The sequence below is a fragment of the Leptosomus discolor genome, chromosome Z, assembly GCF_034619465.1.
Source record: "Leptosomus discolor isolate bLepDis1 chromosome Z, bLepDis1.hap2, whole genome shotgun sequence".
Classification (NCBI taxonomy): Eukaryota; Metazoa; Chordata; class Aves; order Leptosomiformes; family Leptosomidae; genus Leptosomus; species Leptosomus discolor.
The window spans coordinates 82,701,379-82,725,848 of NC_141419.1; the positions used below are offsets into that span (position 1 = coordinate 82,701,379).

General features: G+C 43.4%; 1 protein-coding gene across 3 annotated transcripts in view; it reads right to left on the reverse strand.

Annotated features, from left to right (window-relative positions):
* The window catches only part of UNC13B (unc-13 homolog B), a 195,971-nt gene that overhangs the window by 17,323 nt on the left and 154,178 nt on the right, over positions 1–24,470 (reverse strand). For all 3 annotated transcript variants that reach the window (XM_086479680.1, XM_086479681.1, XM_086479679.1), the window contains 7 exons: positions 19,969–20,065; positions 19,039–19,182; positions 18,824–18,901; positions 17,747–17,824; positions 8,704–8,792; positions 5,413–5,565; positions 3,431–3,554 (listed from right to left, as the gene is read on the reverse strand). In XM_086479680.1, the coding sequence (XP_086335806.1) occupies positions 3,431–3,554; positions 5,413–5,565; positions 8,704–8,792; positions 17,747–17,824; positions 18,824–18,901; positions 19,039–19,182; positions 19,969–20,065 (763 nt within the window). The remainder of the gene's footprint in view (positions 1–3,430; positions 3,555–5,412; positions 5,566–8,703; positions 8,793–17,746; positions 17,825–18,823; positions 18,902–19,038; positions 19,183–19,968; positions 20,066–24,470) is intronic.

A 24,470-nucleotide genomic window follows, 5' to 3' on the forward strand; every position in this document is an offset into this window, starting at 1 on the left:
AGGAGAATTTAAGTTCATTTAAAAACCTTCATCCTCAAGCAATGTTCTCTATTATCCATTAAAAGTTAAGACTATTTTTTAGCTGTTGTGGTGTACTAAACATTGAGAAAATAGGCTTAAAAGCAGGCACGAATAAGGGAAAATAATTACCTGCCGGTACAGAGATCTGGGCATATGTGCAGTTCACATACCATCATTTCATTCAAGGCTAAGAAAGTTTTTTCTCCTCATCACAGAGGCAGCCTTGGACTTTTCTGCTCCTAGCTAGCACATGGGAGAGGATTCATTTAAACTAACACAAGTTAAGAAAGGTTTCAGAAAACCTCTTAAAACCACACTCTCCTCCACCACAGAATAGCCCTGGAGTGGTGCTGCTTGCAGATGAGCCTGAAGAACAGGAAGTCATGTGTAAAATCTGTCCACAGCTTAAAGACGATTTTGTTCCTATCCTAGACCACATTCTCATTTAGTAAAGAGAAATCTGATGAGTAGAAAAAAGCACAGCAGGAGCAAGCAGAAATGGAGCCTCACGTGAATGGCTGCAGTGTACCGTGTGACATAAATAAAGGGCAGGCTCCAGAGGAATCAACTGTGTGTAAATTAAGCAACTCTTCACTGACCTGACCAGTCACTGATGGCACGCTATAGTTTCATTCTAAGCAGCAAGGCAGAAAGCAATAAATGTGTAACTAATCTGTTAATATCCCCAAGCACTGTGCACTGAACCCCAGAATAAAGATTCCCAGAGAGCTGTGTTTGCATATCCACTCATCCTAGACAGAGAGTGTTTAATTAAATGCTGATCTTTACTTGTAAGTAGTGAGGTGTGAACTGCTCAGTGAGTTACTTGAGATCATGTTGCTACTAATCTCACAACCCAGGGACAGTCAACGCTCAGAGAGGTAGAAGCCACTCATGTGAAAGTCATTAAGGCACCCACAGCTCAGGTCCTCAGAGTGGGAGGCTGCAAAACTGCCCCATCCCCATTGCAACCTTCACAGGCAGTAGCTGACCGTTTTCACACCTGAGCCCCACCCTACACAAAATCTTACGGTAGCAGCAGAGAATGGAAGAGCAAAGCTCAGATTTTGAGCTAATTTAAGTGGAATAGATCAGTCTGGAGAGTAACAGACATTAAAGCACTGCAGTGACAGGGTCATGCAAGTGACAAGTGCGCTGAGAACCTTCTACCCAAGTATGTTTTCCACAACCTCCATCAAAAACATTTTTGCACCTCTAGCAATCTTACAGAAAGGAGAGAAAATATTCTGTAAAAGGGACTCTCTTCTACCATGAATATCCCCTACTTCTTAAAGGCTGCACAGGAGTTTTAGGAGGGAATTCCCCATCCAGTGGCCCTTCAAAGACAGAGAGGCAGCACTAGGGCTTTCTATTGCTGAGGGCTGGGAGGAAAGCGAGTTACAGTGCCTGGGGCTATTTCCGAGTCTGATGTGCTTTCAAAAGAAAAAAAAAAGAAAAAAAAAAAAAGGAAAGCAAACAGAAAGAGGTGCATGGCAGAGAAGCAGAATTGCTTGTGCCCACACTGCCAGCCCTGAGTTTTACATTGCCTTTCCCTGCCAGCCTTCACTACTAGGGATGATGAAAATCCAGTGGTGACTGAATAAATCACTCTGTCCCAGGGGACAGTAGAAGCAGGTCTTTGCCCTTACAGCCCACCTAGCCTCGCCACAGGTTCCCTGCTCAACGACTGCAGACAAGGCCATTTTAATCATTGCATTGTTCACAAACGCCTTTCTGAAACAGCAACTCTCTTCCAGTTTGGACTAGTTCAGCCTCCTCACTACGATACAATCGATTAGACAGCTAAAAATCCAGCTATGAGCATTTTGCATTATCTCAGACAACTGAGGATGTGCTTCATTACACAAAAAGAGCTTCTCAATTTGAAACTGAAGTGATGGCAACAAGAAATTCTTTGTAAAAAAACCTCGAAGTGGCTTATAAAAACATCCCACAGGTCGGAAGAATTGCCTGATCACAGTTACTGCCTTCTTCATGATACAAGCATTGAATCACTCTCCTATTCCACCTTTAAAATCCAAAACTAGCAAGTATAAAGCTCAAGCAGCTCCTCTCTAGCTCTCTCTGGGGCCCTTGATGTCACTGCTTCCATTCTGAAGGGGTCATGTTAATGCCGCTCTTACATGATGATTTCAGCACCTGTCCCCAAAGACTCCTTTTTACAGCGATTGAACTATGTGAAAGAAATTTCATCCACTTAAATTTAGATTCTTCTTTCTCCTTTATAAATCAAAAAGGCAAGAAGAATCCTACAAACCTGCACTCAGAACAAGCAGTCTTTAGGAAATTACACCTCACACTAACTTCATGCTTAGTAGGTATGACAGCACACTACATCTCAGCAGTTTTGTTTAAAGTTGTTGTCATCAAGGCCAGAGACAAAAGCCTTCCCTCTCAGAGCAAGAAACACCTACTGCAAGATGCAAGTTTGCATCCCTTCTCTAAACACTGCAACCCAGAATTCCACTCAAGATACGCAGGCAACTGCTGAATAGTGAAAGCCACTATTGTTCTACCCACTACTGGGGAAAAAAAAAAAAAAAAAATCAGCATAAATTAGCCATAGACTGCAAGTTTACTCCAACGCAGAGATGAAAAGAAGTTCTGGATCATCTCCAAATAATGAGGTTACAGCCCAAACTTTACACTGCCTTCAACTGAGTGTCATCCCCCAGAGCAGCTGGGCATGTGTGACTGACATTTAATCAGTTTCTGTGGTTTCTCAAAATCAGGGAAGAGTTAATCTTCCATTGTTAAAAACATCACTACATTCACGCACACATTCATCCAGCATGTCCACAACAGCTGAACAATTATGTAAAAGACTGCCTTTGAAGACAAACTATCTGGACATGCTTTCAACTCGCCAACATCAGACACACAAAAATCACGCCAGCTCATATGATGTTAAAGCCTTCTGGGGGGTAAAACCAGGGGTGGTGTCATTAAAAAGCAAGCCCAAATTAACCACACCTACACAGAGACACCTAACTAATAGATGACAATAATTTAGCAAAAGTGTTTACAGGTGTCGATCTAATGCCATGAAGACAACACTAACTGCCAGATAATCTCACATACACAGTGCTCTCTAAAGGATTGCAACCCCCTAATCAATGTGATTTGATGTACTTGATGGCAACTCCTTTTAGATCATGGATTTTGAATTTTTTTTTTTTTTTCTGGAGTGTGCTCTGTACCTTGCAACCCTACTATAAATAGAGCTGCTCTCTTACTTCACTAGGTTACAGACACATTTTTCCATCCTCCAGCAGGCTACATGCAGGCAAATTTACCTGGACAGATGACTCATTAGGTCAAGGAGATGAGTTATACAGGCAATGGCAACACTCTTCTGCTATGAGTCAGGAAGAAGAAAATGCTTTACCGTATGGTCTGTAAGAGGAGGCAGCACAATCAGCTTCTCCATGGTATTCATTACCACCCTCCAGAGCTCTTTCAGCACCCGTTTCAACACTGTCTTTTCACACACAGTCGCAAACAGTGTCAGGCTGCAGGGAGAGAGCAAGAACTGAATAAGTTCAAAGAATGCAATTTGCAAGGAAAAAGGAGATGTGTATGGAAGAATCAGTGACCCATCCAAAGCAGTTGTCATAACAATTGCTTTTAGGGTAAAAATCTTCCCTTTTCAAAAAGTACAGCCTGTCTTGGAGTTCTATCACTGAAGACATTTGGCCAAAATGGATTATTGACATTTCTGATCTTAATCATTTCTATTAATTGACCTGGGGATTACAGAAGATCACTACGTTAAGGTGGTTGGGAATAGTCCAAATAAGCAGGTACCATTGAACTGGTTCCCTTTAAGAAGATACTTCCTGATGTATCAAGTTGACAGAGTATATAGGAAAAAAATTACAAACAAATACAGAATAACAGGTTTTAAAGTTCAAGGGGTTATTATAATTTTTGTTGAATACCTAAATTAATACTTCCCAGACTGTTAGGCAGAAGTTCCTGCACAGCTTCTAATAGCTGCTGAAGTCTCTAAATCTTCCACCTCTACAACCACCTCAAAGCATTTCTTGGACTCTGTATTTTGTTGCAACTGCATTCACCACCAACTACCTGCCACTGTTTATCCACTTTTACATAAAGTTCTGCTTCATCTCCTTAGTTATTCCTCCTTTATTATTGTATAGGCTATCAAAAAGGTCAAGAAAAGTTAGATTCTCCTTTTAAATGGTTGTCGGACTTTGGCGTTTACTGATCACAATGGGAGAGCTACAAAACAACCAGTTATCAGTGCACATGCAATAGCTGAATTCTACATTGCGTAACATTTTCTCCCAGATTCCCTTTCTTCCCATAGCTGGTTAGACAGTAAATGAACAAAACTGAACAGGAACAAGACTCTCCTCCTATAAAGGAGGAAAGAAAATAATCCAGGCTCAGATGATAATGATTAAAACGATTTGCTCCAGACCTGGACAAAAAGCCCATAGCATACTAAGTTCCCAGTGATACTAAGGAAGGTGGCTTCTCAGGATTCATGACGGCATGCATGGAAAATGCTCAAATGAGAACGCTCCCAGATGTACTAACTGCTGCAGAGAGTCACGTACTACACAGTGACCCAAAAGATGGGACAATCAATACAAACAGCAACAAAATAAACTGTATTTTAAACTTGAAAAGCTTCATATCTCTCACAACATTTATTATGAAAATTGCTGGCCATTCCTTTCAAAATAAAGCACTGCTGTGCATCAGCAAGAAGTTTAACTTCTGCAATAATTAAAAACTGGGGCTTTTTGTAGTTCAAGGCTTAGCCGATGAGAATTACATGCAGTTAGCCACAAAAAGTCCCTGTACAGCTGAATCATGCTGCATGGTTTTAATGGCAACAGATAATTAAAGTGATGGATCAAGCTTATGTACATGACATAGTTCAGAAGCTTATTTTCTAGTCAGAACAGCACCAGGTACGACTAGAACACAGACGATTAACACAATTGGGACACTGAGTAGTATATGTATCAAGTATGGTTTGCAGTATGTTAGCTAATTGGCTACAGTACAACTTGTATAGCAAAAAACCCGTAGCTAGTAAATTAAGAATTTCAGTTTTTCCCACTACCTGATCAGCAGTGTGTTTTTCTGACTGCTATGATGGCCAGAGGGAGAAAGGGAACTGAGAGTGTGCTCTGGCACTGAATGAAGGCTGAAGAGGTGATGCACGGCTTGAAAGAGGGGCAGATACGGGGAAGAAAAGCCATTAATTCTTCCTGAAAATTTGGAGACTGGACATCTCAAGAATAATCCAAGAACATGGAGCTGATTTTCCTTCCCCTATCCTGTTCCAAATCCAATGCACTGTATGTGTAACAGATTTGAACACTCCCTTACTTTCCATCCAGGAAATCCATCAATGGCCTCAGGACATTATCGGCATCTTGTGCAACTGTGTTTCTGGCATTAGCAGCAACGTTTCCTGTCCCTTTCACTTGACAGAGGATATCAGACATTTGCTTGACGCACTCATCAATACGAGTCTGAAAGCTGAACAGATAGAAAAGAGGCAAAACCAACATTATCAGTGGCAGAGATCTCAGCTCTAGTACATAAGGCAAAATACTGCAAGTCCATAAACCATGCACTCAGTCACATACTTTTCCTTCCTGAGATTTGCTGCTTATTTCCTTACTGCATTTGTTACCAAGGGGCGTGCTATCCAGTTCCTTATTCCCATCATCCGCAGACAGCTTACTGCCTCTGAACACAAGGCACAATCACATTTGAGAGGACTTTGTTCATTCAGCTTGCAAAAAGAAATGATCCCTTCCTGATGTCAAGAAACACTGTTATTCTCAGCTCGAAGCACCCAGCTGTATCTTTGCTTTCTACGTGGGGTGTTACACTACAGAGACTGGGATATCGTATGGAGCAATGGCACAACGCATGCACAACTCTGAGCACCCAGGAGTCCATCGGCAGTAATCCGGTAAAGACCCACCACAGGTTAAGTCTTCAAAATAATACAGACAGCCTGAAGGCAGGAAATGGCTGAAGTCAGTCCACTGCCACACACTCCATACTTATCAAAGTGTCAAAATGGGATGTGGGGCTCAGCAGCTCAATGAACAGTGTCACTGTAATGAAGTGACATGCAAGGCATTAAAGCACAGCTGCTTTTCCATCTCTTACTGCTAAGAGGAGGTTAAAAATTAAATAATACAATGGTTAAAATGATTAATAGATCAGCAGAGCTGTCAACATATCAATTCAGCGAACAAAGGAAAATACTTTGACATTTAAAAGAACACTTACTAACAGCAGGCATTACAAGTGACATTTAGCTATCCACTAACAGCACAGAGGTTTGAAATCAGGAAAAGAAGCTAGTGCTAGGAGCTAAGATTTAAGAACAGGTACACAAATTTGGAAGACAGCTTTGTATCTGCATAAGTGGCTTGAACTTCTGCTGTATGAGCCACCTAGGACATCTGTGGGTTGGGTGCTAACATACAACACCTCTACCCTGTGGCTCTCACCTTCCTTCTCTGCCCCATTACCTCTTACCTCTCCTGCACTGCCATCTCTGGCCTCATGATCCGTCTTGCTCACTTCTAGCCTGCCTCTCACTGGAGCAGTTCCAGAGCTGTCTCTCCATGCAGCCTCCACTTCCACTTTCCCCATTTCTAGCAGTGAGTGGCTTGTGGCAGTCAGTTGTGGCTACAATGTCAGCTTACCCAGAGACATAATAGAATAGTACCACGAATTTCCTGTACTGCTGACAGTCCCTCTTTTGTTACAGGCTAATCTGACCCACAGCTCTCCCAGATACTGCATCAATTGCAGGACCGGGCTTCAAGATGCTGTAAACCCCCAGCCAGTGGATGAAAAAATAACAGAATCCCTTAGAAGATAAAAATTAGTACGAGGCAAAATTGTCACCAACTATGAAAAGTGATGAATCAGTTACTAGTGACAACAGGTTCACCTGAAAGTGAAGCTCGTGTAGATGTACAGCTTAACAAGAGCCCTTGGCAGCAGCGAGTTAAAAGACAACCTCACCTATGCTGTCAGACAGGGCCTTCTGCTCCCTGATTCCTGCAGGAATTCCCTCCTTCACTCCTACAGCCTCCAAGAACAAAACACCAGCTAGCCTTGCATGAAGGCTCCTTTTTTGCTATGATATCCTTCAAAGCAGAAAATGTTAGTGTCCAGACAATTCTCTCAGCACAAAGGTGGTGAGGCTCTCCGGATGTGCGCTGCTTTCCCAGCAGGTGCAATTATCTTACACAGATGAAGAAAAGTTAAGATCTGCAGTGTCAGGCGTGCACAGTGTTGTAGAAGCCCCAGACTCTGCACAGAATACTGTGGATATCTGTCTTACCTCCCACATTTACATCCTTTAGAAGATCCTGCTTACACAGTAAACTGCAGCTCTGCTTTTCATTCTCTATTACTGTTAAGGAATCAGCGAAGCATCTGAGCCATCTGACTGGCTAAATCTCTTGCTGGCATATCTCTGAAACGCTCCCTGGTATGTATGCTGATACTGAATAATCTCTTTAAATCATATTTGCAAATGTCAAGATTGTACCCTAATCATACTTGTAGCAGTGACACCACAGAGACATGTTTCAGATAATAAAATTCAGCCTCTAATTATGATTTCTCACTCATTCTCCATCTAATTAAGAACCTTATTGATTCAATTCAATTACAGTTTGGATCTCTCCATCTCTTGCTATAGCATCCATTACTGGCAATGGGAACTCCTCACTTATCTCCCCACTTAGCTCTGTGTACTGAAATCCAAACAATTGCTGACAAATCCCACTGTGATTTTTTTGGTCGTAAGTACTGCAAATCTGTAGATGGCCAAGTTAGTACAATTTGCTTTATTCTCCTTGCCCCTGTTTCATCTATACCACAGTTCATGCCTGTATTAATCTTGTTACAAAGCATAAAACATGAAATGAATGGGGTTTATCATGAGAAGTGGTTAGTTTTGAAGATCAGTTGGGAGCCCTGTATTTCTAGATTTTGCTTAATTGGCATCTTTTCTGTTTCACTACAAAATTATTATGAAGTCAAGCACGTTTTTATCCTCAGGTAAAAGGTAACATGATTTGCAATAAAACTTAATTGCCACCAACTACTCTGGTAATACTTTAAAGAGACCCTCCCCTACAAACATTAGGATACACCATTCACTGCAACATTAGAACAAGTCAATCTCAAATTCTAAACCTGTTTCCTTCCTCCTCCAATATTCATTTAACAATCAGAAATCAGTCAGCTGTTTCATACATTTAGAGCAGAATGTTTAAACAAGAATGTTGCTTCACAAATGCTAAGCTGGAAACTGCTTTCAGAGCAATAAAGGAGCAGCTGATTCTGTTTCTGACAAGCACTACTTAGAGAAAAAAATCACTATGTAATTCAAATACATTTCACAGTTGAGAGATCTTCGTGTTACATTTCTAAGCAGAGCAATATAGAAAAGAGAGACTTTAAAAACATTTCTCGCTTCTTTGGATAGTTTCAGTATTTGAAAGACCACGAATTTACAACAAAAACAAAAATATAATGCAGCTGACATGAGTTTCTTTTATCTTCTTAACCTGACTGAATGAGATTAGACAAAAGAAAGGAATGCTTCAAGGACAGAGACTTTGTTATACTCACCTGTTACCAAACATGGCACTCAGCTCATCTAAAACGTTGTTCAGCTTCACCTGGAGCTCTTTGAGATGGTCACTTGCTTCTGCATCCAACTGCGGATGAAAGAAGAGCACTTAGCTTGAACCCAGAGGGCAGTCTGCTGTCCTTCACAGTGCTCTTCACTGTTGAGGCTACTCTTAATAAGCAGGTGGACTACCACCACTGGACTCTGCCAGCTAGGATGCTCTCCTCCACCTCCTGCTGCTGTTAACAGAAGCTGGGAAATCATCAACTGACGTTTGCCTAAATAGCAGCAAGTGGTTTCCCCAGGCTCCAATACCCTTTGATACCCTTCTTGATACTTGTGAAGTTGAGAAAGAAAATGAATGTGAACTCCCTGTGGGCAACAAAGTAAACAGGCTGAGAAATTGTCAAGCGCTGCACATTACCTTAGACTCACGGGTGATTTCACCCCTGTAAGTCTAGGAGGAGACCAGGTTTTTCAGACCAGATGTTATTTATTTTTGCATTTCTCCACGCATGGTCTTGAAAGATGCTATTTCACCTTCCACCCTACTATCAAGTGTTCAATACCCAGCCACTCCTCTCAGAAGTCTGGACCCCAGCTATTTTGAAAATCTGGCCACAGTATCACAGCAGGAACTGCTGTGCACTTTCAGAAAGCATAATCTCAGCTATGGGTATTGAGCCCAAGTAGCTCTGCTCTCACATGGAGGCAGACAGCTTTTTGTATACAACTGTTAGAGGAGACTTCACAAAACAAACAAAAAACAACCAGCGCCCCAAGCATTACACGGACACTGCCGACACCTTGACACATGCTGTAAGAAAGTGCTGGCTCCATTATCATCAGCCTAAAGCCACCTGCTTTTACATTCATTCAACAGTGCCCTGTACTCCAGCTGGAGTCATTCCTTCCCTCTCGAAAGAGCCACTCCTGAGCAACCTACCTGTGCGTATATGTAACAACACCTGTTAAATGCTCTGGGATCATTTGCTCTGAAAAAGTAACTTGTAAAACAGATTTGCCTTTGTATGCAGGCAGGCAAGCTGCTTGTATAACAAAAACCTTCCAGAAATGTTTGCATTTGGCATTCAGAGCTTCAGCCCTTACCTCTAAGGCACAGCATCTACTTACAAATGTAATGAGCCAGACGCCAGTACAGAGGTTAAAATCAGTTTAGATGTTTACAGCATATCCAAGCATGCAGCTATACAAGATTTGAACATGACAGGAGTTCCCACTTCTATATTCAGTGCTGAAGCCCTCTTGATATTCTTCAGCATCTACCAGAGAAAGCCAAGCCCTAGGGGATTTGGAATCTGACCTGTTCATTTTCCTGTTGTATGTTGGCATGGCAAACTGACTCTATTAGGCACTTGAACCCGTGCTAATGAGACTCCTGGATCAGAATCTTAAAAATAATTAAAAAAAAAACACAAGCAAATTATAATTACTTAAGCCTCATACCTTTAGGCATTGCTACCTCTGACTATTTTTCCTTTGTTAAAGTGAATTTGTATTCCTATTACCTTCACAGCTCCCTGGCTCTATGAAGGCAGAAGGAAGCTAACGTCATGCCAATCCACAGTCATTCTAGCCAAGCTTCTAGGTAACAAAACAAAAACAGCATCTGCTGGTGGTGGGCTGTCTTACCCCTACATTAATCCTTCCCTTCTACTCTGTAAAGGGCCATGAGTCACAAGCTGCCTGGTTTGCTATCTACAATTAATGGCACAGAAGAGTCCTCTGATTTTGGACATTTCTGGTAGATTAGAGGCAGGACCAGTTCATGATTCATTAAAACACTTCAAGCAACTGCTTTTCCAGTTTAAAAAAAAAAAAAGCTAGGAGAATTTGGCACAAGACACCTATCCCTCACTATTTATGTCTACTTCTTTATAAGCTACCAGATGCATGGTCAGGATCAACAACTTGTTGCCCTGGTTCATGAACCATGCAATTAATGCCTTGTTTCACTGTCAGGTGACACGGAGAGCTCACCAACTACCTCTAAGCTTCTCCTTGCTATTGTACTTGTTGACTGCAAACTGATGTTCCTGGGAGCAGGAGAACGGCTGATTGCTAGTCCTGTACCGCAAGAAGAGACAGCTGGAACAATGCTTCACTAAGGGGATGAGCTCCATTATCTGTGGCAAGGAACTCTCTCTCATCCAGAACATCAGCTCACAGTTTTCTGGGTGCAACTGGCAAGACAGCTGGCCAGATTTAACTTTGTGCTGCCCAGCCTCTCACTCAGGAAGCCAAACCCTGATAGTAAGCATTCTGGTTCAGCACCCACCAAGTCCTCTGTCATCCTAGAAAGGCTGTTGCCTTCTAAGCAACTGCTACTACAGAAGGAGAAGTCCACATAATACATTACTGATCATTAATTCTTAGGTATTGGCATGCTTTGGCTTGAAGGCAAGTGTCAGGGAACTACCTGAGTGTGATTTAGGGCCGTTAGGAAGATACTGGTGTTTACTATTTCACATATATAAATTATACATCAGTTATAGAGTGCCTGTAGCATGTGGTATAACTGCAAACTATTCTTTGCCAATATGGTGAAGCACTGATAACAGCACTCAAATGAAAGAGCGTATGTTTTGCTGTTGTTGCTCAGCCAATGAATTCTAAGCACATCAGCTACCATTGATAGCAGGAAATGCTACTTCGACTGCATGATAAATCTGGCTGGTAAAGAAGAAAGCACATTAGGCAGTTGGGTCACTGCCACGTGTCACGTCCAGACCATTTCTGTCGGAAGCTGGAGCTCAGCAGGCTTATGATCTCCACTCTGTAGGTGTATCAGAGATGACTCAGAGGAAGAAAGCTAATGAAAAGTTCTCCATGCAAAGCATCGGAAAGTATCCACAGCAAGGTGGCTTCTGATCTCTGAGCAAGTGCTCCAGTTCCAGTGGAAATAACGGCTGTCGCGGCCATAGTTCTGTGGCTGAGACTAAATACACAGTACAGAAAACTGAGGTGCACACTGAGGGAAGAGGTAACCCTGTATTTACATTTCAGGGAAGAAAGCAGGGCCCTGTTAATTTCCTGCAAAGGTCTGGGACTTGACACTTCAGAGAATCCAGACCTTGAAGACTCATCCAAGCACATCCAGGACTGGAACCTCACATTCTCTGCTAATCTGAATGGTGGCATTTAAAGCATAGTGCTATGAACTCCAGTTTAGGTTGATCTTCTCCTGCTTCTATCATGGATGAAATGGAACCCATGAGTCTAAGAATTTGCTGCGATGGGCTTCCAAGTTTTCCCAGAGATGTCAGTTCTTATTTGGTTTCTACACATGCTGGTGAAGTGTGAGTGACCAGAACTGGAAGGCTCCTCCATAGCTGGAGAAACATAGCTCTTGCCTTGTGGAAGGTTGAAGATGTTAATCAATCCTTATCTTAATGCCAGAGAACCTGTGAAATCAGAACCTGACATACCAGCAGCTAGAGAATTTTGCCTTGCTATCCTACTGTAGCTTTTTGCAGGTTACAGAGTTCCTCTGGCTCCAGCTTGAAGTTGCTGATTTTTGTTCTGCGACCCTCCACTAGCCCCTGGGAGCTCCCCTCTTCAGAGCTCGCTCACTGAGATCCAACCTCCCTTTAGGGACTCACTTGCACTGAATTGTCATGCATCTCCCACTTTCCTATAGGATTCAATTCAAGGGTAAGGAAGCTGCAGCACTGAATCCAAACAACAGCTGCCAGCTTCTCAAATTCTAGGGTAGCCTTAGCTATGGCATGTGGCATGCTAGAGAGAAGCAATGAGCAGATACCACAAATTCTTTGAGAATGTTCCTATCAAGTCTTCTCTATTTCTAAGCTGTCCCGCAATTTGTTATTCAGGTGGCTAACTTAGGATTTAAAATGCGGGCTAATGCTGTCTGAGCAGTAAGAGGAGTTTCCTGAAGCATTAATTGTACCTATTAGCTTGAAACTGAAGGCATGAAGATTGTATGATGACAATCTGCTGCTACTCAACAGCTAATTCTTTGGGTTCCCTAGGCACTGCTTTTCTCTGATGCTCACCTCACATAATGGACTTTGGAAGAAAAAAAGCGCAGAAATATTTTATACTAGGCTTCCACAGCACCTAGACTGCAGCAGTGGGCAACGTAGTATAGCACCTTTTAATTTCAGTGCCATGAGTTTGTAGCTTACAAAAAGCTAAGCAAAATAATGGACAGCGGAAAGCCATCTCTCTCAAGCAAAACGAGAATGTCTTATTCTGGTGCAAGGGGCAGCACACAGAGCAAGCTGAAGTCTGCAGGAAAACTGCAGAGGTGGGTAGAAAATGCAGGTCACATTAGGTTTTATTAGATAATGTATGAATAATTAAATAAATGGGGCCAAGTTCAGGCAAAAACTAGCAATGAATCTATACAGCCCACTTTAGCACAAAGCTTAATTACAATCTCCATTTTGTGGGTGTATTGGAGATGGTTCAGAAGAATCAAAGGTTTCAAAAGGTATTCACATACATGACTTCTGCCCAGGACTCAACCCCCGATTCCACTGTTCATTATGCTTTTAATGCTACCTGCCACTCTATAAACGCTGCCTTTCCAAAACATGCTTCAGGAATGTCTGAGAATGCTACTGAGCCACAGTGAAGCTGTTTTGATCCTGTAAGATGAACACAGCTCAGATGGGAAATAAAAGTATTAATTATAAATCCTAAAAATCATTTAGACAGAATCATAGAATCATTAAGTTGGAATAGACCTCTAAGATCATCAAGTCCAACTGCCCACCCAACACCACCATGCCAACTAAACCATATCCTGAAGGGCCACATCAACACGTTTTTTGAACACCTCCAGGGATAGTGACTCCACCACTTCCCTGGGAGCCTGTTCCAGTGTTTCACCACTCTTTCAGTAAAGAAATTTTTCCTGATGTCCAATCTAAACCTCCCCTGGTGCAACTTGAGGCCCTTTGCTCTTGCCATATCACTAGTTACTTGGGAGAAGAGACCAGCATTCACCTCGCTACAACCTCCTTTCAGGCAGTTGTAGAGAGCAATAAGGTCTACCCTCACCCTCCTCTTCTCCAGACTAAACAACCCCAGGTCCCTCAGCCGCTCCTCACCAGACCTGTTCTCCAGACCCTTCACCAGCTTTGTTGCCCTTCTCTGGACACGCTCCAGCACCTCAATGTCCTTGCAGTGAGGGGCCCAAAACTGCACACAGCATTCAAGGGGCGGCCTCACCAGTGCCCAGTACAGGGGCACGATCACCTCCCTGCTCCTGCTGGCCACACCACTTCTGATACAGGCCAGGATGCTGTTGGCCTCCTTGGCCACCTGGGCACACTGCTGGCTCATGTCCAGCCGGCTGTCAACCAGCACCCCCAGGGCCTTTTCCGCCGGGCAGCTTTCCAGCCACTCCTCCCCAAGCCTGTAGTGCTGCATGGGGTTGTTGTGACCCAAGTGCAGGACCCGGCCCTTGGCCTTGTTGAACCTCATAGCATTGGCCTCAGCCCATCGATCCCGCCTGCTCAGGTCCCTCTGCAGAGCCTTCCTGCCCTCGAGCAGATCAACACTCCCACCCAATTTAGTGTCATCTGCAAACTTACTGAGGGAGCACTCGATCCCCTCATCCAGATCATCGATAAAGATGTTAAACAAGACCGGTCCCAATACTGAGCCCTGGGGGACACCACTTGTGACCAGTCACCAGCTGGGTTGAACTCCACTCACCACCACTCTCTGGGCTTGGCCATCTGGCCAGTTTTTAACCCAGCTTAGAGTGCACCTGTCTAGGCCATGAGCCACCAGCTTTCTTAGGAGAATGCTGTGGGAGACTGTGTCAAAGGCTTTACTGAAGTCCAGGTAGGTGACATCCACAGCCTTGCCCTCATCCACTAGACAGGTCACCTGGTCATAGAAGGAGATCAGGTTGGTTAAACAGGACCTGCCCTTCATGAACCCGTGCTGGCTGGGCCTGAGTCCCTGGATGTCCTGCACATGCCATGTGAGCGCCCTCAAGATGAACCGCTCCATAACCTTCCCTGGCACTAAGGTCAGGCTGACGGGCCTGAGGCTCCCCAGATCGTCCTTCTGGCCCTTCTCGTAGATGGGCGTCACATTGGCAAGCCTCCAGTCGTCTGGGACCTCCCCTGTTGACCAGGACTTCTGATAAATGATAGGGAGTGGTTTGGCCAGCTCTTCCACCAGCTCCCTCTGTACTCTCGGGTGGATCCCATCCGGCCCCATAGACTTGTGGATGTCCAGGTGGCAAAGCAGGTCTTTAACTGCTTCCTCCTGAATTACAGGGGGTTTATTCTGCTCCTGGTCCCTGGCTTCTATCTCAGGGGGCTGACTACATTGCAGATTGCTTGTCTGACTATTAAAGTCTGAAGCAAAGGCGGCATTAAGTACTTCAGCCTTTCCCTCATCCTTGGTGACAAGATACTTCTTTTTGTGTGCACGTGTGTATATGTATATGTGTGTGTATATATTTATATATATGCCTTGATATGTCAAGCATAGACCCAAGAGAATTTCTCCACATAGACCTCTCTAAAGCTCTGCTGCTGTCCTTATTGCTTCTGACTAGTGATGTTTACAGACCACATGATGTCAACACATTAAACCCAGAGATGCTAGGTAATTTTTGGCTTGTCTGCTGCTTCTGAGTACTACAGTTGAAAAAAAGAGTAAAGTAAGAGAAGTGGAAGCAAAGGTACCATTCCTCATTCAGGGGGAAGAAAAAAAAACACAAACTAAAGGAAGGCACTACATCAAGGAGCCAAATCTCAAGAAACATTAGTCGGCAAGCACTTCTTTCCCATGTTACACCATTACACTGCAGGATGACTATGGGTGAGCCCTGTCCCTTCATTTCCCTTGCTGCAAAAGGCAGTAAGTAATATGGATTTCCACGTGAGTGTTTTGGACCCATTGGCAAAGAGCACTAGGTAGCAACAGTATTTCCAAGCTTTCCAGAGTTGTGCAGTGCTACAGCTTCAGCTGTAGATGAAGACTGATCTGTGACTCAGAAGCAGATGAAGCCACAACCATACATTAACTGAAACCAATCCCCGAGGTCTGGCTTCACACATGGTACATCTAACATACCCGCCATTGGAACAATGGAATATTTGGCACCTAGTTCTCAACAACACCTTTGAGAACACAAAAAGGTGAAGAGTTCAAGAGAACCAGAACATACCACTGTGCTATTTTCTTACTTCTCCAAGGAAGCAGCTCCTTTTTGGGTAGAGCAGTCAGGACAATGCTTACTGTTGTGCAAGCTACTGTGTGATGTACAGATGAATATAAATCAAACCTGTCACAGAAACTAAGGACTGCCTTTCCTGAAGGAGAGGATAAAACCCATAGATGTATTTCCAGCAGCATGTTTGTCTACATGTTCAATTTTCAAAGCTGTTGTCTCACCAAATGTTACTCACTAGTCAGGTTCAATCTGCATCATAAAAAGGACTACTCAAACTAGGACAAGACCTCGTTTACTCTAGCAAAACAGAGTTTTCAAGTCAAGAAGCAAAGTACTACACAGTCATCAAGAGGGAAACTCCTGGGGATAGCAAATAATGCAGGCACCTAACACAACACGATTTATTTCTGGTGATCAGCAGCAGCCTAATGAAGTGGACAAGCAACACTTGAAAAGAAAAGGAAAGAAAAGGAAAAAAAAAAATCACTTCCAAAACCCAGCTTCCTAGCGTTTTTGCCACATTTCTTCCTGTGTGTTTTACTGCTCACAGTCTGAATTTCTCTCCCCTCCCCTTTTTTTTTTTTTCTTTTATTTCCACAGTACAGGGGAAATAGTAGATTCATTCCCTCTGTTCTACCTTACCTACACCTCCTGAGGAAGGTTTTAAAGGGCGGAATGCAGAGAAGAGGTCTAGGCTAGGAAAGCAGCCAACAGTGGTAATAAACACTTTCTTCTCCCTCTATTTAACAGAGCATCAGGTGATATTTTCAAATTGAAATACAGGAAAACCGTACTTAATGGCCACCACTATGGAAAACAGTAGCAAATTGATTCCTTAAAGGAATTTAAGTGCACATGGATTAAAACTTTCTAAACCACTTCACAAACATTTCATCAAAAGTTTATTTTTTCCTGAAATGAGCATTTAGCTACCACTGCTATTACAGCTGGGAGCATATAATGCTAGCTCTTGATGTCAGGCTCAGAAATTAGGATTGTTGAGATCACAGATGAAAGAATGACAGCAGTTTTCCTTGCTGCATGGGGTAAATCTATTTGTTGAGATTTTTGCCACTTCATAGAATTCTGCCACTGAGCACAAGAAAGATTTGAAACAGCAATACAGGCAAAAACTGAGCTGCCCATCAGCAAAGCTGACTTTCCTCTTGGCATACAGGTCATAGCACAGGCTCTACCACAATACAACAAAAGAAAATGCACTTAGGTTTTGAAAATAATTTTTTTCCTAACATCAGCATCAGCAGCCTTTTCTTCATCTTCCTGAATCTTGAAAAGCAATGAAAAAAGAAGAGAAAAAAAAAAGATACATGGATTATATCAGAACAGAAACAGTGATGTGGGGGAGAAAAAAACCTTATTCCTGTAAAATTTGCTATCTCAAATACATCTGAGTATTCAACAAAGCACGAGTACAGAACTCTTATTTGCATGTCCGCAATGTATTAGATATTGGACATTTAGTACCAAAGGTACTGTCCCACATTTATACGCCACGTAAAATGATCCAATGTCAACAGCACTCAGACCTATCTGTCTGTCTTCAGAGTTGTGAAACCACCAGCCATGCCCACCCACATCCAGCCCACGTGAGCACAGGATGTCACCTTTTCTTTCCTTCTCCATGCTATTCTGTGCTTCAAAACATTGGCTTCTGCACCTTACGACAAATTTATTTGCAAAGTCATCAGGCACGGCTGTCCCCTCACACTTATTGTAGTGCCAGGTGTCACAGGGCTCTCCTTATGACTGCAATCTTCGAGAACCAGTATGATGCAAATAACCTAGTAACAGTGCGTAGGAATGAGTAATACTCAGTCTCTCAGTGCTCTTACCTCTTTACCACCCATGGCTTCAAACATCTTCTCTAGCTGCACCCTCAGTTGTTGGATGTTATTCATCAGGATGCAGGGCTGAAGGGACAAAAGCAGGTGTCTGTTACTACTCAGGATGCCAACACATTTTCACCAGTGGTACAGTCTGTGCCTCAACACCCTTCCCCACGTACCACCACACCTGAGAGTCAAATAGGAGGTAGGGTATGCACAGACTTCAGCACTCAGATGTAAAAAAGACAAGTAATTTTTTCTCCAGCTTGAAATGGTATGGCCAGTTCCAGAAACCCCAGATCAGGAGATCTCTGCTGCTGTATTTTCCTCCTCAGTTTTATCACAAACAGAATGAGCTGACAAGAAATCAGTGTTGGGACAAGGTCCAAATCTCTGCAGTTCCTGCCATGCGTTGCAAGAGTCCAAGCTGTGTCACTTTCAGCCTCTCAATGCTGCAACATACTATTGTGAATGGTGTACATCCCAGATCAGAAAGGGAACTGTTAGCCAAAGCTGCATTCAGAGACACATCTGGGTCCCGCCAGGCCAAGCCTGAGAGCCATAGTCAAGGGCAGCCTGAGGAACAGACTCTTCCCTCTGCAGTTACCTCCCCAGCACAGGTGTTGGAGATAGCAAAACCAGCATGCAACAGACCTAGGTTCAAATATGTAACACCTTATTTTATTTAATACACAGAATTTCACTGAAATCAGGGTTAAACAGCAAGATAATTAGATGGAGACAACGGTAAACCAAGAGTTGTGCTAAGTACCAGATCTACAAAGCAATCTGTGCCCATTTTTCATTTTTCTATCACCTCTGTGACACACAGGCCAGACGGGCAGAGTGGAAGTTAATTTCAAGGGGACCTGACAGCCTCCAATCCCTGAAGTTCATCTTCAGGACCTAGTTTTATTTTATGGCCAAGCTAGAATTCAATCTGCAAAAGCACACAAATGATGATAAAAACAATAGTGAAAATATTTACACCATCAAAGTGGTCAGGTGCAATGGGAAAAACTTGGTTTCATCAGGACAATCATGTGATTCCTCAGGGCAGAAAAGAAGCTCAGCACGACTCACCAGTTTCTCCTTGGAACAGTAGGACTGGAAGCTCTTAGAGAGGATGTCAGCATACTGCATCAGCACTTTCCCAATAGTCTGCAAAGACAAGATGTGAGCACTGTTACTTGTCCTCCATGGCTGCAGGAGAACTCCAGGAAATAAATTGAAAAAACCATCATACTGTTTTGCACCCCGTTGAGGGAAGATAAACAGCTGTGTGTTGAGGCTATTACCTTAGCAAACCTCCTGTTATAATGAGCAACAATGACAGGGTCTGGGCACTCCAGCTTCTTAATGATCTCAAAGCTCTGATTGAGTTGGGTGAAGACGTCCACCACTGAGCAAGAGAACAGAGCGTGCTCGGATGTTTGCTGGAACTAAAACAGAAGCACAAAGAGTCATTCTCAAATGGAAAGATCTGAAATACACCCATTTCATGGGTGTATCCATCATCTGCTGTATTGAAGGGAGGAGAACTTTACCAAAACCTACGTCTTCCTCAGAATTAGTCAAAAGCACTCCAAAAGGCCCAGAGGAGCTAAATAGCTAATTCTGTTGGGTTATAAGTTTACTGTTCTTCACCAACCATGACATTAACAACCCCCAAGAAAATCTAGCATGATGCTGAGATCCTTAATGAAATGCATGGCTTGCCTGTCAGTTAATGAGGAGAGAGTGCTCTCTTTAGAGTTTCTTAAAATTCAGATGTTAAAGAGAATGCTTACATTAGCATCACAGACTATGGTGCCAACAGTCACTGAACAAATGGGAAGGCTCTTGCTCTCCATCGGGAATACTCAGCAAGAATAAGAATGCTCTGTCAGTGGATTAAGGTCACATTCTCACTGCCTAACTAAGTACATGCAAAGTGCCTTATATGTCAATTACCTCTCACAAACACAGAGAGATGAGAGAGCACCAAGCCACCAGCTGACAGATTAACAGCAGTAGAACTGACATAAAATGAATGATATACACCTTGCTGTTAAAGAGCTCTCTGTGACCTGTAGGGAAAAGACCTAAAACAAACAAGTTTCCCAGTTGTTTAGTACACCAAAAGGGCTGCATCCTTCATTTGTGTAACAGCTGAATTTACAGTGTTATTTGGTTCTGGGCACTGAAGGATGTAGCGCCAAGTCCTCCACTCAGAATAACCTACATACCCCATCTTTTTTATCTCTCTCCAGAGCGCCATGCAGGAATTCTAAGGAAACATCTTCATTTTCATCCAGCCACTGCATTACAAACTGCTCAAACCACCTGCAGGAGGGACAGGAAAGACAGCAAGTTACAGCAAGAAACAGAGCACACCAATCAGACTCAGTGCTGCTGTTTCAACAAGCCTCGTGAAAGCTGTTAGATGTCTGAAGGCTGTTATCTGCATGTGCCGCTGAAGTTCCCAGAGACACTCCTAACTGTACACAACTGCCAGAGAGCAGGGCCTGCACTGTCACTTGGGCTGGACTAGCAGAACACAGACTAGTCGACAGCAACTGCAGACTGTTGGTCCTCAGCTGGTTTTGTCCTTCTCCCCCGTCTTCCCTCTTCCTTGGCACCTTCCCCTTTTTTCCCCCTTGAGCACCACATTTAACTTTTTATCATCTCAGAGCACTTTGTCCTTTCTTCCCCTTTCACCCACGTGCCAGACAGGACAAGGGAGACCTCCACATCCAAACCCACAACCTCTGCATGCCAAGAGAGACAGCACACTGTCTGCTGCCCATTTGGGTTTACCATCTTTCATGTGAGAGCTGGAAATGAGTATAAAGGGAGGAAAAGAAGTGCCTGTTTTCCAGGGTCCTTCAGCCACTTTATCTGCAGATACAGACATATTTCTGGAGTTCCAGGAGGAAGAATCAAGGCTAGAAGTTTTCTCCACTTTAATCCTGCTCTCCCCTTCCCCAAGCCTTCTCTAGAACACCCTCCCACTTCTGTGGGCTGCTGATCTCACTGTGAAGATGCTTGAGAAACTTTTGGTGACAGCACAGCACATCAGCTTGGGCCTGCAGGAAGCTGGCCAGCCCTGTAAGCAGCTCTTTATTGTTTGCTTTTAAAGAAGAACACACTTAGTTCACGTTAAGTGCTGGACCAACAGCCTTTGTGCATGATCAAGACCGCAAAACAGGCATGTCCTAGAAGCAGGACAGCCAAGTTTGTCTCTGTTCCTTCTCCCTGCTTAGGAGGACAAGTGAAATGGCAGAGCAGAATCTAAGAAGCTGCTGAAGCAGCCACTGCTCTATCTCAGGGACATGCCTTACACGAGGTGGTGCCTGGAGCTACCTCCTGCACTGAACAAAAGGCTTCTACACAACCCCACCTTGGCCAAATAGGTAAGGTGAGAAGCAGTTTCAGTGATGGGATCCTACAGCTGGTCATCCCCCCGTGGGACATATTCACATTGTACAACGGCAGTGGGTTGTCTGTGTTTGAGCAACAACAGAGCACTTGCAGCTTTATGTAAATGTCTGTCGAGGATTTGTTGTGTGCAACTGCCAACACACTGCAGCTGAAGCAAATCTTAATTTCAAATATTACTAAACAGCAATCACAAATAAGGGAAAAAAGTGCCCACGTGTGATTTCAGTCCATACGAAAGATTATTATATGAGCTTCACAGAGTACAGCCTCCTCTAAACAGGCAGCTGTGTTCATAGAGATTGTGCTAATTATGGGCTGAGTTTGCAAAGAACATGAAAGCATGTGCCAGACATGAGAGGGAGATCAAGAGCAAATTCACAGACAGAGCATACTAGATAGCCTTAAATACTCTCTACACTTTGAAATATAAAGCACATCAATGCCAACATTGGAAATTGTAACTGACACAGTGTTAAATGCCAACAGCAACCTGTCTATGCAGCCCTATTTAATATAGACAGCAACAGTGGAACACTGACACAGACATACAGACTTCCTGCATTCTGGAAAAAATCGTTTTGAATGGCACTTCAGGCTCCTAAAAGTCAGCATATTTTGGAGTCTGCTGCAAGTTTCTCAAGCTTTCAACATTTTGTTTTAAACTACAGTGGCACGTTTCAAAGCAACAGCTCAATCCTTAGAAGAGAAAGAACTCGGTTCACAAGGAAGCAACTACATATCTTCTACCTGCTTCACAGTTCCCAGGCTGCAAGCAGCTGACTACTTCACATGTCACAGGTCCATGTACAGGGAGGATTAGTTGTTAGCGCCATTCACTGTTGAGAATGGTCATTGCCCATTTTTATGGCTACCATATGTTGATATAGAAAATCAAGTGCGTAGGTGTCTTATGGTCTTACCAAATTGTCTAAAAAAAAGGCAGCAAGGAAAAAGGTACTGCTGAGTGGCTGGTGGTGATGGTCCGTTTGCTCCCCCTCCCATTACAAAAAAAGGCATCACCTCCATAAAAAGGTTTAATATGAATGTTTAAGTGCAAAGTAAGTAACTTGGGTCAGGTCAGGAAATTCTGCGACTACATTTGCAAAGGCAGCCTTGACTTTGTCCTTTATTGGCTGGCAGGAAAACACAAGAGTTATAAATCATCTGTAAATACTTCCAGTCCCTGGGCACATCCAGGACCAAAATGTGCTTTGAGCTGTAACACAAACCTAGAGTTATCTTAGGCCAAATACCCCTTACCGTGTTTTGCTATCAGGTCTTGGGCTGCTGAGCAAGTGAAGACTACGAAGACAACATATCCGAAAGGCTGTCCAAAACTAGCACAGAAACTAATAAAAATAATCTGATTTCATGCAGAAATAGCTTCAAAATGTTCTTATATGGCAAATATCTTCTTCCTCATCTGCTTCAATTATCGATCTAGAAGCAAATGCTGTAATGACTCATGCACCAGCACACAAGGCAGAGGCTCACGGTGCTGCTTCAGAGGCATTCTGAGCTTGCAGGGGTCAGCACAGCTTGACTTGAGATGGTACAGCCAACCTCTCCAAACGAGGTTTGCACAGAATATGCCTCAGTCCTACCTGCTGGGGAAGGGAGCAACGCTTTGTGACTAAATGAAAGTTTACCTCTGTTGGTTACACAACAATAACGTGACACAAAAGGCTGCAATTTCAGCTTGGCCATGAGCCTGGCTCCTGTGATCTCAGACTTCACAGGTGAATTAATTTGTTGGTTTGGTGTGCTGATGCATGCAGGTACGCAATGAACATCCTGTGGGCCTTGGCAAGTGCAGAGGCAAAAAGGCAGGCAGGGTTTCAAAGAGTAAGTGCTATGTTTAATGAAGTGAGCCAGAAGAATAAGACAGGATTTCAAAGGAAAGAATGCCTTCCCCCACCAGAGAGGAGGTAGTCTCTAGTACAGCTACAATACTAGCTGCATGCTAACATCGGTATTAAAACAAAATATAGAACACTTATTTACACATTTAAGAAGCTAGATTTTTTCGGAAACTGACACTTCACAGCTTTTAGCCAGCAGCTAAAACGTGAAGAGAGGAAGTTTTGAAGATAGTAGCTATGTTGCTCCTTCAGTTTCAGAAACTGCTGATGAATTTTAGAAAATAAGGGGAGTATAAAAACTCCAGCTTCTTTTTTTTGGAGCCTTCACTTTATTCAAGCATATCTCAAGGCTAATCAGAAGCACGGTTTCTCATAGTGTCAACATGAAAAGCAAGTTTGTGGATAGCCTCTGATCTGTTGAGTAGGCAGACAACTCAGCCGTTTTCTGGACAACAGCAATTTAGTTTCATCTAAAGAGTTTACTGATGTGCAAACCTGATGCATGGACTCCCTTTGTTTAAGGAAGCTTCAAGACTAAAAATACTTGTGATGAAGCAAATCAAAGCACACGAGCACATTGCTGTAATTGATACCAAGGGGATATTTCGTGACAGGTGAAGGTTATGGTTGAAATAAACATCACCTGTGTCTGACAATGCGGCTATTGTACTAAAATTCAAGAGTGAAGCAACGAGGCCAGCAGCTGCGAATGTACATGAGCACTGAAGCTCTACCACAAAAGCCAGCAGAGCAGAACAGTCTGCAAAAGACTGCAGAACAAAACCAAGCATCATTATCCTGATTACACAGGAGAAAAAGAGAGATTAAGAATATCTGATGGCTTGCCTGAGACTGCACTGACTCAGAGGCACAGCAAAGAGAACAGGGCTTCTGAGACTGTCACTCCAGCACCCTATTCACTGAGCTAATGCCTCTCACTGACCTGATTTGTTAAGCAAGGCCCACAGCCCAAGCTGAGCAATTATGCCAACTGCCTCAAGTCTTATTAGTATGCAGCCAGCACCAGGCTTGAGGGACTGAGCGCACGACAGGATGGGAAGAGAAATCAAAATGCCAAGCTGGAAACACAGTCCAAGCAAGATGGTTTTTTCAAGAGGGGCAAGTGCGAAGTGCTGCATTTAGACAGCAGTCAACAGCCACATGCAGGGTGGGAAGAACAGCTAGGTAGGACACTCTGTGGAGGATAGCTGAGGGCTGGCCTGTGGCCCACTGGAAGCATCACTGGTCAACAATACCACTGAAGGAAGAAATGGGAAAAAAAGCAGCAGCACTGCTTGCAAGGGAATGGAAGGCAAGGTCTAGATGAAACATCAATATTAAAATCTGGTTGTTGCATGTCCAGTCAGACCAGCTGGAGAAGGGTGAACAAACTTCACTTAAAAGGAAAGCTGGGAACAAATGGGAACCAGTAAAGACTGGGAAGG